The 15,118-nt window shown below is 40.1% G+C and overlaps 1 protein-coding gene across 1 annotated transcript in view; it reads right to left on the reverse strand.

The window, feature by feature from the left end:
• The window catches only part of Dph2 (Diphthamide biosynthesis 2), an 82,244-nt gene extending 74,136 nt beyond the window's left edge, over positions 1 to 8,108 (reverse strand). The window contains exon 1 of the mRNA XM_090382421.1: positions 8,038 to 8,108. Coding sequence (XP_090238547.1) covers positions 8,038 to 8,048 — 11 coding nt within the window. The 5' untranslated portion in view covers positions 8,049 to 8,108. The remainder of the gene's footprint in view (positions 1 to 8,037) is intronic.
• Between the last annotated feature and the right edge of the window lie 7,010 nt (positions 8,109 to 15,118).

Below are 15,118 nucleotides of genomic sequence, written 5' to 3' on the forward strand. Positions count from 1 at the left end.
ATGCTGTGTCCGAGCTATAACTGAAGTCTTGTCTATATGATCCTGCAGTGCTTCTTTAACCAGTGCCTCCATTAATTTCCCTGGAACAGATGTTAAACTAACAGGTCTATAATTACTTGTCACCCTTTGATCCTCCTTTGTGAATTGGGGTCACATTTGCATATCTCCAGTCCATGGGTATCTCCCCTGAGTCCAAGGAAGCTCTCATGATTATGACTAAGGGTTTACTTGCTTTCTAAGGGTTTACTTATTTACTTGCTTGTAAATATGTTTTGTTAACCCCTGGCACCACCATGCCGTGACGGGACTAATTGTATTTCTATCATTGCTGCAATTAAAGATTCTATTCTATTCTATTCCTTTGCTGCCACCTTTCATATAACTGGATAGATGTTTTTGAAATGTCCTGAGTTGTCTAATATGACAGAAAAGAAAGGGGAGTCTTTTATTTCCATTATTAATTGTTTTTTTAAATGCAAATTCAAACATTCTACCAACTCATTTTGTATTTTAGGACAGATATTTTGATGTGATATTTTGATACTATGAGACAAGGGTTAACCTTGTCTCATAGTATCATCATATTCAGCTAAAAGGTTTCCATTGTATGTATCTTTGAAACTCTCAATGACCTCGAAATGCAATTGAATTTTTTGTTAATTTTAGAGTTATTTTGATAAGCTGCTCCAAAACTTTATGCCAAAAATTACGTTCTTGTTGTAAATTCTGTTCTACATTTTTATCCAAACATCTGTTTGCCATCCATAATTCCTTGACATAACAAGCCTCTCTATGCAATGAACTTGCTTCGTGGTCTTTAATTTTATTGGATAAACTTTACCAATCTTTTATTCCTTTTATCCATCCAGATTCACTTCAGGGGGTTACATCTGACGAGTATGGGCTTGGCACACCCAGGATCCTGAGCCGTATATCATCATTTTTCTCTTCCTTGGCGATTCCCTTCTCAGGGTAACTCAGAAATTTTTTTGGCTGGTGCAGCATAAGCCTAAGGCTTCCCTGCACCATATGGCTAATAATAACAATAATAATAATTCTGCTTATTTGACGAGAACATCCAACAGAGTTCGCAGTACATTGCGTCCAATTTTGGAGAATAACACAACCAAAATCTGTTCATTTTAAAACCCGATTTGTTTATTGTTTTGTAATACCTTTCTGAAAATGACCTGTTGCTCCCCTGTTAGGTCTACAAGATCAAAGATGTAAGATAAATCTCTTCATATCCATTATAACTATGTCTGAATAATTAGTGATGCACTTGGATATTGTTCACTAACTAAATTTTATAATAGTTCCAGTTCATTGGTGTTTGTTTGGTTTTTTATATCTATATCTTAGATAGTATGAATCAGAGCTGTAATACTCAATACATTCTACGTTGATAATAATATTTGTAAAATAATAAGAGGAGTTTGCCTCAATATAGTACGTAGAACACTTCCGTATGGAGGGTATCATACGGAAATGTTCTACGTACTATATTGAGGCAAACTCCTCTTATCATTTTACATATATCTATATCTGTAGTTTGTGCTGGAAAAGATGATATTGTGGATACTGAACCCGACGTTGATATTATTGTTGCTGTTATATCTGTTGTTTCCGTTGGTTTAGTAATAGAAGAGCTCATGTTGCTCCAGAAGAAGAAAGAAAATAACTTCAGAATTGTCTTTAATTCTTTTTCTAGTGCTTCTGCAGATTCTCTTTTCCTCTTCCCTTTTAGCAAACTGTCTGGTGTGCTTGTATTCTTTTTTTCCATTCTAAAAAGAAATTTTAAGGCAAACAGACAAATTAGTAAAAATTTTCTTACATCTTTTGTTGTCAACTTACTTGTTACAGAATAACGAACTTTATAAAATAACTGCACTTTATGCTTTATCACTGATCAAATGAGAAACTCCATCATTCGTTAAACTATAAAGCTTCTTAGCCTGTCGAACAGGTGAGTGTGAGTGCTAGAACAATAAGAAAATCTAAGTTTCGTGGCAGACACCCATCAAGAATAGCTCAGAAAATGTCAGAACAATATGAAAACCAAATTCTGAATTTCACAGATTTATAATTAATGCTAGGAAGCGCACAAACTCTGAGCCTGGCCAAACTGGTAATATGGATGAAGTACCTTTACCTTCTAATTTACCCTCAAATAAAAGTGTGGATGTTAAAGGTACAAAATCAGTAACTATGAAGACAAGAGGCATTAAAAAGACACACTACAGTGCTGTTTTGGCTTGTTGTGCTGATGGAATGAAACTTCCACCTCTCTTCATACTCAAGAGAAAAAAATTCCACCAGTTATTTTCGCTCACATTCATCCTAAGGGGTGGGTGGATGGATGGATGAAGATAGAGTGAAACTATGGTTGGAAAAAGTGTGGTCATGGTGCTAGCAAGAATAAGGTGATTATCACCTTGTATAAGGCAATGGTCAGGCCACACCGTGAGCACTGCATACAGGTTTGCAGACCTCATTTCAGGAAGGATGAAGAACCGCTGGAATGAGTACAGAGAAGGGCAAGAGGAGGAATCCAATCAGGATTCTTCCTCTTGCTCAGATTATACACCTATGGGGGCATAAATTCAAATTGAGGAAAGACAGTTGCAGAATAGATGCGCAAAAATTTGCTTTAGCCAGCAGGTGGTTGATTGGAACAAACTTGCATATGTCGTTGTGGAAGTTGATAGCTTAAATAAAGGATAGACAGAATAGGAAGGGAGGAGGGGTTATGCTATTAGTTAAAAAAAATACATAAAATCCAAGGAAGTGAAGCCAGTCGACATCACTGGACAGTGCAATGTCGAGTCAGTTTGGTGTGACATAAGCATTGGGAGATCAAAATTGAGAGTAGGAGTGCGCTATAGGCCTAATCACTCTGATGATTATAAGAAACTGTACAGGGAAATAGTGGGCCAGTAAATCAGAGAGTCTTATAATGGGGGATTTTAATTTCCCAGATATTGACTGGAATTTGTGAGTTGGTCACTCATATACTAGCAAGGCTTTTGTGGATTTACTGGATGATTGTTTTCTACATCAGCATGTTCGGGTGGCAACTAGAGGGAGTAATACTCTTGATTTGATTATCAGCAGTGATTCTTCATGCATTAAGAATCTGCAGATAAATGAACCACTAGGTGGCAGTGATCACAGTGTGCTGAAATGGGATTTACTCAAAGAGGTAACTACCATTAGTAGTAAAGGGAAGGGTTATTGCTTTCATAAAGGCGACTACGATGGACTGATGCAGTATTTAAATTCTATACAGTGGGACCAACTGATGATGTTACCAACAGCAAATTCAAAATGGGAAGCATTCAAAGAACTTATCTTGAAAGCTACAAGGCTTTACATACCAACTAAGAAATATTGTTCAAGGTTTAGGCCTAAATGGATGTCAGATGAACTAATGAGACATATGGCAGAGAAGAAAAATGCATGGGATACATACAAATTAACACGTGACACAGAAGCCTATGATAGATACAAGTTGATATGCAACCAAGTTACAAAGGAGGTTAGGCAGGCGAAGGCAGATTATGAGAAATCTTTGGCAAGGGATGCAAAGAAAAACAGCAAAGAGTTCTTTACTTATGTAAACTCTAGAAGGAAGGGGATGAATCAGATTGGTCCACTTGATATCGATGGGTCAACTGTTGATGATCCTGCTCAGGTAGCTAACGAACTAAATGAATATTTTGCATCGACATTCACACATGAGGAGTTATTCAGGGAGGGGAATGCCAGGGGAATATTCAACTCTGGCAGCTAGAGAATCTTGTAATAACTGAGAGTAAAGTGGAGGAGAAATTGTTGAAGATAAACACAAGAAAGGCATCTAGGGTGGATGGGAGCTATCCAGTTATATTAAAGGAGGCAGCAAAGGAAGTAAGCAAACCCTTAGCCATAATTATGAGAGCTTCCTTGGACTCAGGGGAGGTACCCATGGACTGGAGATGTGCAAATGTGACCCCCAATTCACAAAGGAGGATCAAAGGCTGACACAAGTAATTATAGACCTGTGAGTTTAACTTCTGTTCCCGGAAAATTAATGGAGGCACTGGTTAAAGAAGCACTGCAGGATCATATAGACAAGACTTCAGTTATAGCTCGGACACAGCATGGGTTTATTAAGGGGAAGTCTTGTCTGGCCAATTTGATTGGATACTATGATGTAGTCACAAAGGAACTGGATGCAGGAAATAAAACTTTGATATCATTTATTTGGATCTTAGAAAGGCTTTTGATACTGTTACACATGGAAGACTGCTGCACAAATTGGAGAAGTGTGGCATTGGAGGCAAATTGCTGCTATGGATAAAGGGGTGGTTGAGGGGGAGAAGACAGAGAGTGGTAATCAATGGACACTGCTCATCATGGACTAATGATATTAGTGGAGTCCCTCAGGGTTCAGTATTGGGTCCATTATTGTTTTCTGTATTTATAAATGATATTGATGATGGTATATCAAGCTTAATGTCCAAGTTTGCAGACGATACGAAGGTTGGCATGGTTGTCAAGGACACTATTGACACTATGCTGCTACAACAGGATCTGGAAAGGTTGAGCAGATGGGCTGAGAGGTGGCAAATGAAGTTTAACATTGACAAATGTAAAGTACTACATATGGGAAACAACATATCAACTCTGTGGTACTACACTGACAGTGGTAGAGAATGAAAGGGACCTTGGGGTGGTTGTGCAGGCAGATATGAAGTTTTCTGAGCAGTGCAGACGGGCTGCAAGAGTAGCTCATGGTGTATTGTCAATGATATATAGGAATTTTTCTAGCAGGGATAAGGAGGTGATTATTCCCTTGTATAAGGCAATGGTCAGGCCACACCTAGAGTACTGTATACAGGCCTGGAGGCTTCATTTCAAGAAGGATGTAGAGCTGCTGGAACGAGTACAGAGAAGGGCAACAAGATTAGTGAATGGAACAAAGGGGTGCTCTTACGAAGAAAGGCTTAAGTTTTGCAAATTACAGTGTCTGGAGACTAGGCACCAGCGAGGTGATCTGATGGAGGTGTATAAAGCCTTGATTGGTTTGAGAATGCTCAATGCTGATGGGATTCTTCCTCTTGCTCAGTATAATCACCTGAGGGGGCATAAATTCAAATTGAGGAAAGACAGATGTAGGATAGACGTGCGGAAATTTGCCTTTAGCCAGCGGGTGGTTGGTTGGTGGAACAGACTTCCATCCCTTGTCGTGGAAGTTGATAGCCTAAATAAGTTTAAGGCTCAGCTGGACAGGTATTTCGAACGAACAGAGGGGTGAAGTGGAAGTGGTTATTTTTTATTTATTTATTTTTTTTGGCTGATGCTGCATAAGCTTGCTTTCTTGCATCAAATGCCTCTACTAATGCTAATGCTAATATCTGGAAAGTTAAAATTGCCAATTATTATAAGACATTCTGGTTTAATGGCCTGCTTTTGTAGTTGTTTGTTATATGCATCACAATCATTAGGCCTATAAGAGACTCCTACTCTAATTTTCATTTTCCAGTCACACCAACTTAACACTTGACTCAACATTGTACTAGCCACCCATGTCAACTGGATGTGCTGTCTTATATTTAATATACAGTACTTCTTACCCAGCTTTCTGTCATATTGTACTCCACATGATCAAATTCTGCATCCATTATGACTTATAACTATAGTACTAACATCTAACACTTTATCAGCACATATTCTTACATATTTTTTAATAAAGTCAAACTTTCAAATATATTTTAAAATTTAAGATATATGCAACTATTCCTAACTAATAAACAAACAATTTAAAAATAATAATGTGTGCATGCACATGTGTGTGGGTGTGTGCACATGCTAATTCTCTATTACTGTACAAAAATGTACGTACAATGCTTGAATTTTAGTTCCGCTTGGTTATTAGCAACATCTTTCATAAAATGCATTACTTTATAAAACCTCCTGTTAGACAATATTTTCAATGTAGACTTGCTCTGATCGAAGGCTGGATCTGCCTGGTAACATACATTTGTAAATTAACCATTTTATATTCTTTAATTGATCAATAATATTTACTCAGGTAGTTAAGACAAACTGTCAAACAAACTGTAGGGATTGTTTGGTAGGGATTTTATATCTTACAGCAAATGATGATTTGATTTGGTAATATAAGTTGACTGTATTTAAAAATGTGTGTTATAAATATTAATAGTACCATGATTACATATTTAATATGCTGCTATAGCATATACAAAGTGGTCATTTTACTTTACTTGGGGAAATGCCAGGTTCTGTGATTGACATGTCTGTAATATTTGTGATCCACTTGGATCACAAAATGCCGTGGAGGTTGGTTATGAAGATCAAAAATATGGTTCCAGTTTAATGGTCAGTGGTTAGTTTAATTAATTAGCAGTTCCTTCCTGGTAACATGCTCTTTTATTTATATCAAAAATGCCTATGTCTGGATTTGATTCACATATCCGAATTAACAAAAACATATTTGAAACTCTTTCATCCATCACATTACTAATTCAACTATATATTATCCTTAAAAAAACAAGGTTGATTTATTAAGCCAGTTAGTTATTTCTTTTAAAGACATCTATATTCAATAATACAGAATTCTTCTTCTTTTAACAGTTTAAGGTTAGACTTCAGGAAGCCTGTTTCTACCTGTCATAGTGAGGGTCTTTCCATCTTTAGCATTAGTAGTAGCATATGATGCAAGAAAGCAAGCTTATTCAGCATCAGTAAAAAAAAAAAATGATTCACATTTCACCTATCCATTTGCTCGAAACATTTGTCCAATTCTTCATTGAATTTATTTAAGTCATCAACTTCCACGACAGCAATCTTTCCACACATCTATTCTATAACTGTCTTTCCTCAATTTGAATTTATGCACCCTCAAGTGCATAATCTGAGGAAGAATCACATCAGCATTAAGCTTGCTCAAACCATTCAAAGCCTTACAAACCTCAATCAGATCACCTTGCAGGTGGCTAGCCTCCAGATGCTGCAATTTGCAGAACTTAAGCAAAGAGCAGCCTCTGTTCCCCTTCACTGCCATTCTCTGTATTCATTCCAGCAGCTCTATGTATTTCCTAAAATGAGGCCTCCAGACCTGGATGCAGCACTCAAGGTGTGGCCTGACCATTGCCTTATTCAAAGGGATAGTCACCTCCTTATCACTGCTAGCAAAGTTATTGTATATCATTGACTAGCATCTTTTTGGTCATCCACATTTCTTCCTACAGCTTATAATCTTTTTCCTACAGCTAATCTAGAGCTTATAATGGAAGTCTATTTTTATTCATGCTTTGCAAATGGTTAGAATACCTGCTTTGCTTGCAAAGCAAGTAATATAATAAGGAATTTATATATTCCTTAAATTCTTTATATTTCTTAGATGTTTTGTTCAAGTGATTCACTGCAATTTGAAGTTCTGATATAGCAATTAAAACTTGGTCATAGCACACAGAAAAATATTTCATTTTTGAAAATTTCATTCTTTAGAACTGATTTCCATTCTTTTAGAATTTCGTGGAATAAATGTGGAAGAGCACGGGGAAAGGCCAAAGCCTTGCCTAACACTTTTGTGTTTGTTGTAATAGGCTCTGACAATTGATTATCTGTAAGTTTAATAACTACTTTTGTATCTTTGAATAAAACTTTTGTTTCTATTAGTTGTGGTCGTAGAGCGGTTTGGTTCCGATGACGTTTAACAGATTGTACTATCACGTGTTTATACCAATAAAAGTTACTAATATGGAAATTACGAGTCCCCCCTCCCCAAAGGGGAAACCAATTTGAAGGAGATTGCTTATAAAAATAAATTCTGAAAACTGTTTGCAGAGAGTATGTATCTTTAAGCCTAGACATTCTTCCTATTCAGTAAATAATCATAATTCATTTAAGCATTACAGATACGCTCATAAAAATCTTTCACTTAAAAATCTGAAAAGTAGCCAAAATCCCTAAATTCAATCAGTGATAAGCGAAGTACTGTATTATAATTACAAAGTGTTACAAACTCACATTGAAGTCATGTTGAACGACACATGGTATGAACAACGAACACCCTCTATTGAGAATCATTTTTTGAAATATATATAGTATTTTGCTTATATGGACATGAACATTTTGTTCAACCAGTTCACCAATTTATAACATACATTTCTGAGATTTCTCGTTTATTTACATTGCAGTTAACAGAATTAACATATAATGTCATTATTTCTGAATGTCCTCAAAGATAAAATCGCCACTCTGAAAGACCGTGCCAAAAGTAGAAATTTTAGTTTTACCCAGCACGCTAACAATTTTTTGGTAAAATCCCAGATCTTGGGTACTAGTCCACATTTCGACAAACGGACACGAACAAAGCAATGATTGGCAGGTGCCACTAACTACTTTCCCGCCCACTACCCTCCTAGGCTGATGTGCCTAGGGTGTCCATCCCCACTTGCCGCTGTTTTTCAATCTGGAACTCGTTTTCCGGTTTTAAAACAGCGGGATGGGGGATACACATCCTACATATACTAGGAACCCCCTCTACGACGACACAAAACAATCAGAAATAAAACGCCTTCACAATAATCACCCAGTCGCAGAACTTGGCCGTACAATCACTCCGTTCTACGACTACTCCCATTGCACGGAGACAAGTACTACCCAAATAATGGATTTAGTCCAAATTTTTTTTATACAGTGGTGGACAAAAAAACTGCATCACCTTAAAAAAAAGTAACATTTGTAGTGAAACGTATACGATATTGTTTAATTACAGTTCTTTTGTTTGTCGAAAAGCAAAGGTATTGCGTCAGAAAATGCTTCTATTGCATCAGCCGTTTCTATATATACGGCCGTTTCTATATATACGCTCTCATTTGTATCCTGTTTTGCGAAGTGTAAGCATGGCTCCATATTTTCAGTTGACACCAAGAAAAAAAAGTGTAGCTGTTGCTCTGTCCCAGGTAGGACTTTCTATGCGTGTTATCGCTGTTAAAATAAGCTGCCACCAGTCAACAGTATCCTGGATGCTGAAATTAAAGCGTGAAACCAGTTATATGAAGAGAAGACCTGGATCAGGCCGTAAGAGAGTGAATACGCCTTCCCAAGATCGTTATTTGAAACGGCTATGCCTTCGTAATTGCCATGCTAGTGCTCCCGATCTAAAACTGGACTTTCTGGTGTTGAAACAAGTGCACGAACTATCCAAAGACGGCTTTCGGAATGTGGTCTGCATGCCTATTGGCCCAAAAAGGAGCCCTTGTTGACCCAACAAATGAAAAAGAAGCAACTTGCTTGAGCTAAAACACGTTTCATGGACAAAAGAACAATGGGATACCGTCATCTTTTCTGAAGAATCGAAATTCGACCTGCATCGCTCGGATGGGAGGCAATATGTCAGAAGACAAATTGAAGGCATACCATCCTGACTGCATAACACAGACTGTAAAGTTCCCTGTCCGCCGGTCAGATGGTTTGGGGATGCATAAAAAGCAATTAAGTTTATAAACGGAACGGTGAATTCAGAAACCTACACTGCTATCTTGGAGGAGTGCCTGAAACCCGTTATTAGGGATCACTACACAGACATTCAAAACTGCATTTTTCAACAGGACTCAGCACCAGAGGCGGATTTAATGGCGGGCGGGCGCCCTGGACCCTGACTTCTGAAGGGCCCACACAAAACCCCAACAAATTAGTTGAACATATTAGTTCAAATATTTGTGATTATTATTATACTATTATTAATTATATTATACATATATTATATTCAAATTTTATTGGAAATAAAACATTAATAGTACATAATATTTTTTATTTATTTAAAAAAATGGTTAACATGTATTTTTATTTTCCCTGTCTCTCTCTTTTTTTTAAGGGGCCAATATTTTCTTCTGCGCCCGGGGCCTCAACCGACCTTAATCCGCTCCTGCTCAGCACCTTATCACACAGCAAAATTGGCAAGTTTTATGTTATTTAGATTTAATGATGAGTTTGTCTTCTTGTCATACAAGGCTTAATACATACTTACACCATTGTTTTCTCTAATTTTTCTCCCTTAAGGTGCAGTCACACCTCAGAAATGTTGGCATTACAGTGTTGGACTGGCCTGGCAACAGTCAGATTTGAACCCTATTGAAAATTATTGGTACATAATGTCGTCTAAAATTGCTCAGAAGAAGCAAAGAAGTAAGATTCAACTGCAGGAGAGCATTGTAAGGATGTGGTACCACGAAATTGGGCAACCGTATATCCAGAAATTGATTGACTCTATGCCAGATTGTTACAAGGCTGTAATTGCAGCTCAAGCAGGAACAACAAAATATTGAGGGCTTATTTTGCTGATTTGCAGTACACCGATAAGCCAAAACATTATGACCAGTAGAAAAACCTTATGGAAATTGAAGCAACTTCAGGTGAATTACTGCGCGGATCGGGACACGATATAAAAAACACCTGATACTGAGCTCCATTAATCAGTATTAATCTTGTTCTTCAGATGGGAAAGGCTTAAGCGAGTTTGACAAAGGACGAATTGTAATCGCCAGATGACTGAGTCAGAACATATCCAAAACGGCATGGCTGGTAGGATTCTAATGGTCAGCCGTGGTTAGTACCTACCGACCGAAGGTGGTCCGAGGAGGGGGAACCCACGAACTGCCGGCGAGGTGTTGGACGACCACGGCTCATCGATGCTCGAGGTGCGCGAAGGCTCTCCAGGATGGTAGGGGGCAAAATAAGGGCGACTGTGGCGCCACTCGCTGGTAATTGGAATGCTGGTGATGGAAGTAATGTGTCACAATACACAGTACATCGAACGCTGCTGAAAATGGGGGTTTCGTAGCCACAGGCCACTCCAGGTGCCCAAGCTAACCACGGTTCACTGGCGAGGGCGCCTACAAGGGCACGCGAGCATCGAAACTGGACCTTAAGTGATAGGAAGAAGGTCGTCTGGTTCGATGAATCACATTTTCTGTTGTATGCACCATGTGGACGGCCAGGTACATGGGGAAGTGATGGCTCCTGGATGAACCGCAGGACGAAAACAAGCCTGTGGAGGCGGTGTTTGGGTGATGTTCTGCTGGAATACCCTGGGTCCAGTCATCCATGTGCCAGACACTCTGATGTCTACCACCTACGGATAACACCGGACCTGACAGTGCAGCTCTGATGCAAAATGCCTTATTCGCGATCTAAATTGAGCTCCCTGTCTTGATTTCCTTTATACCCAACTCCCCGGAGGGGAGAGATGGTTCTCCGTCTCCTCTTCTCCCTGCCACCCCTCCTATCCTCTGGTGGGGCCTGGGTAGGCCGGCTCCTATGTAGCAGTCCCTGACTTAACTTATGCAACCAAACAAACAGAGTCAACACATACATTAGATTCCACCCTGCCTGAGGGCACCGCTCTAGAGCAGGTGTTGACTCTCAGAACACAACTTGAGGATTTAATGAAGGAATCCTGTAACAGCGTCACCACTGTCTTCCCTGGAGACATTGTGATCCTTTGGTGTAAATTAGAAACAATCCTACTAAATACTCACCTAGAGTCTTGAAAAGAATGCCACCAAGCTTGAAGCATTCCTTGAAGGTAGGGGCAACCATATATGCCACAGCAGGCCCCTAGCTATGCAGACATGCTGAGGACCGATAAACAGCCCACTGCGACAACCAGACAAGTCCCAAAGAAGAAAATACCAACTAAGCAACCACAGTAGTGGTACTTCGCCCACTTGACATGTGTTCACTAGTCTAGTGAAGGGGTTAAAACCCAAGGTATGACCAATTTGCGAGAAGAATTTAAAACCAGAATGAAGACAATACGTAAGACAAGAAATATCGGTGTGGTTATTGAGACAGAGTCCAAGGAGGAGGCTGAGAGAATCAAACAAAATCCAATGATCCCCATGCTCGGCATAGCTGCAGAGAATGCTCCATAATAATCTTCGACCTGGACAGGGATCTCACTGCAGAATAACTCACTCAGGAGATATATCAACGCAACCAAAATAATCAGAAACTCATAACACCAAAATTCTCAACTAAGTCCAAAACTGGAAACTCCTACAACTGGGTTGTTGAACTGCCACCAAGCACATGGCAGTTTTTTAATATGCAGTGAAGAATTTACATCAACAATTCTGGTACAGCCATCGCTTTCGTGAGCACGTGGCTATACCCAACTGCTTTAAATGTTGCAGATTTGGGCAAACATCCCACACCTGTAGCCAGGCTGTCTCCACATGTGGCCACTGCTCAGAGAAAGGGCCCGATTATAACACCTGCCCAAACAAAGCTCAGCAACCCATCCATGTGAAATGCAAAAGCTTGAAGATGGACAGTGCCCACTAAATCTGGGACAACAAGTGCCCAGTTTATCAAAACACCAGGAGTTACTACCAAACAAGAACCGATTATGGCTCCACACCCTAAAGGATTCAATGCAACTATGATCAAAATCTTCCAAGTCAACGCACAGCGAGCACGAGTTGTGTCTGACCAAGTTCGGCTAAAAGCAGATGAAGAAATCTCGGATCTCATTATACTTCAAGAACCATATACCCACATGCGCCGGGTCAGGGGTACCCATAAAGATCTAAAATCATTCAGTCGGACGATGACACCCCATGGGCCCCCATTGCAGTCCGAAATCCAAACCTCATGGCAACCAAGATTACCCAACTCTACAGCCTGGGCAGTGTGTGCCCACATTATCAGTCCCATTGGAAACTTCTGTGCCAGCTCCATGTACTGCAGGCTTGAGGAGGACATTGATCCAGCCAACAGATACCTAGAATCTGTCCTGCAAATACTCCCAAATGAGAAGATTGTCGTGGGGGTCAATGTCAGCTGTTGCTCCCCAGCTTGGCACAGCTCACACCGGATAGACAAGGAACAAGAAATGGTCAGCAGCTGGAAGAGTTCCTTTGCAACTCTCCCTTTGCAATACTCAACCATTCAAATAACTTCCAAACATTCTGTAATACCCTGGGAGGCAACGATTAACATTTTGCTCTCGGCCAGATCCTTCTCTGGCAATATTACAGATTGAATGGTCCAAGATTCATGGACTATATTGGACCACTGAGTCATCACATACCAACTGAACAGAAACTTTGCCCGGCAGTGATACACAGATATCCAATCCAGAAAGCAAATTGGGAGTACACAGATATCCAATCCAGAAAGCAAATTGGGAGCTCTTCAAGGATCTGCTGACGGTGGATGCAGCAACATTTACACCAGATTTCTGCTCTCAAAGGGACCCAGATGAGCTCCTGCAGGAAGTCACAAATGAGGCTGACAAAGCAATTAGGAAAAAGAATTCAATGCCTGGTGCAGTCCCTTGGTGGTGTCAGGACTTTGTCCATCTACAGCGAGAAACAATTTCAAAATGTAAGGTGTTCCAAATGGTGCGGCACTCCTGGCCTGCACATGAGGGCAAAGCCCTATGAAACTTATACAGAGAGGTCTGCAACAGATACACAGCAAAGATAAGAGAATGCAAAAAAACGCTCCTGGGAAACACTAGTGTCAACTACTGGTAATGACAACCCTGGGGGGTTGTACAAAGTCAACACCAATAAGCTCCCCAGGGTGGAAGTGGTCACCACCACCAGGACCCCACAAGGTACCATGACTACTTCCTGGGAGCAGATGGTCTGCAACGTTCTAGACGTGACCTTCCAGCAGCCCGTGACCCCAGCCACAGAGGAGCAATTGCAACTCTGCCTTGATAACGACAACTATGAAATTCAGAACCTGGAACCTCCCTTTAACTTGGAAGAGCTACACGCTGCAGTAGCACTCATTAAAAACAAAAAAAAAAAAAAAAAAAAATGGCCAGGGACAGATCTTCCGGAGTCGGAGATAATAAAAAATACCATTGAATTCTGCCCAGAGATGATTCTTGATCTCTTCAACCACTGCCTACTAGCTGCAATTTTTCCCATTGACTGGAAAGGTGCAAACTTAAAACTAATTCTAAAGAATTCCAACAAGCCCCCTGACCTACCACAATCCTACAGGCCAATCGCTTTACTTCCTGTTATAAGTAAGCTCTTTGAAAGACTCCTATACCAAAGAATCCTCGAGCACTATGAGAATGCTAACCTTGCAGCTATAAACCAATATGGATTTAAAACTGGAATTTCTACTGTGGATGCCCCTTCACAACCTGCTCACATCGGCTGCCAACTGTGACAAAAAGTATTTTTTCCTGATTTGTCGACTTCGCCGGGGTGTTGTAGTTGCTGCAGTGTCAAAGTACAAGTACTTCCCTTTACCCTTGTAGTATCTTTAAAGTAAATCCCACGTCAAAATATTATCATCACCGATACATAGTGGTTTCTTTACTTGAAGATTCTAAATGAACAGTTACTGTTAATAATCAAATCAAGGATATTGCTTTCTCCTGTTGCCTAACAAGATGGTACAGATCAGATCACGAATAGTGCTTTCCCCTATAGCCTAACAAGCTGGTAGAATGATTCAAAATTATAACGGCAACCAATGTCAAGTATTAGTATATAAGCAAATAGGTATGCCTGTTTTTGCTATTAATAACCCTAACACAGCTCATATACATTGAGTGGATAGAAATCATGGGATACCTGCCCTTAATGGGTAAGTCCACTTTTTGCCCATACAGGGCAGTCCCACGGCAAGGCATTGAGTTCACAGTTCGCAAAAGTGTTCCACGGGTTTTTCCATCTATGCTTGCTGCACTGCTGTCTATAATTCTCTCGCACTCCTTGGTGGAGGATCCAAAGCTCGAACAGACCTTTCCACAGCATCACAAAGATGCTCCACAGGGTGGAACATCTTTAGGATGCTGTGGAAAAATGTCCAGTGAACAGGGAGGCCATTCCATGGTGGTAAAATCTGTGGAATGCTCTTTAAACCATGTTCTAGTCACCACAGCTCTGTCGGGGGGGTGTACTGTCCTGCTGGAAGAGTTCATTGCCTTGTGGGTGCATGATGATCATGAAGGGCAGATGGCATGCAAAGATGGACACGTAACCTGAACTGTTCAGGATTGCATCTAGATGTACCAGATGTCCCAACATGTGCCAGTCGAACACACCCCAGACCATCACCAACCATCCAC

Source organism: Mastigoproctus giganteus, chromosome 10 (genome assembly GCF_048544385.1).
Source record: "Mastigoproctus giganteus isolate SK-2022 chromosome 10, ASM4854438v1, whole genome shotgun sequence".
NCBI lineage: Eukaryota > Metazoa > Arthropoda > Arachnida > Uropygi > Thelyphonidae > Mastigoproctus > Mastigoproctus giganteus.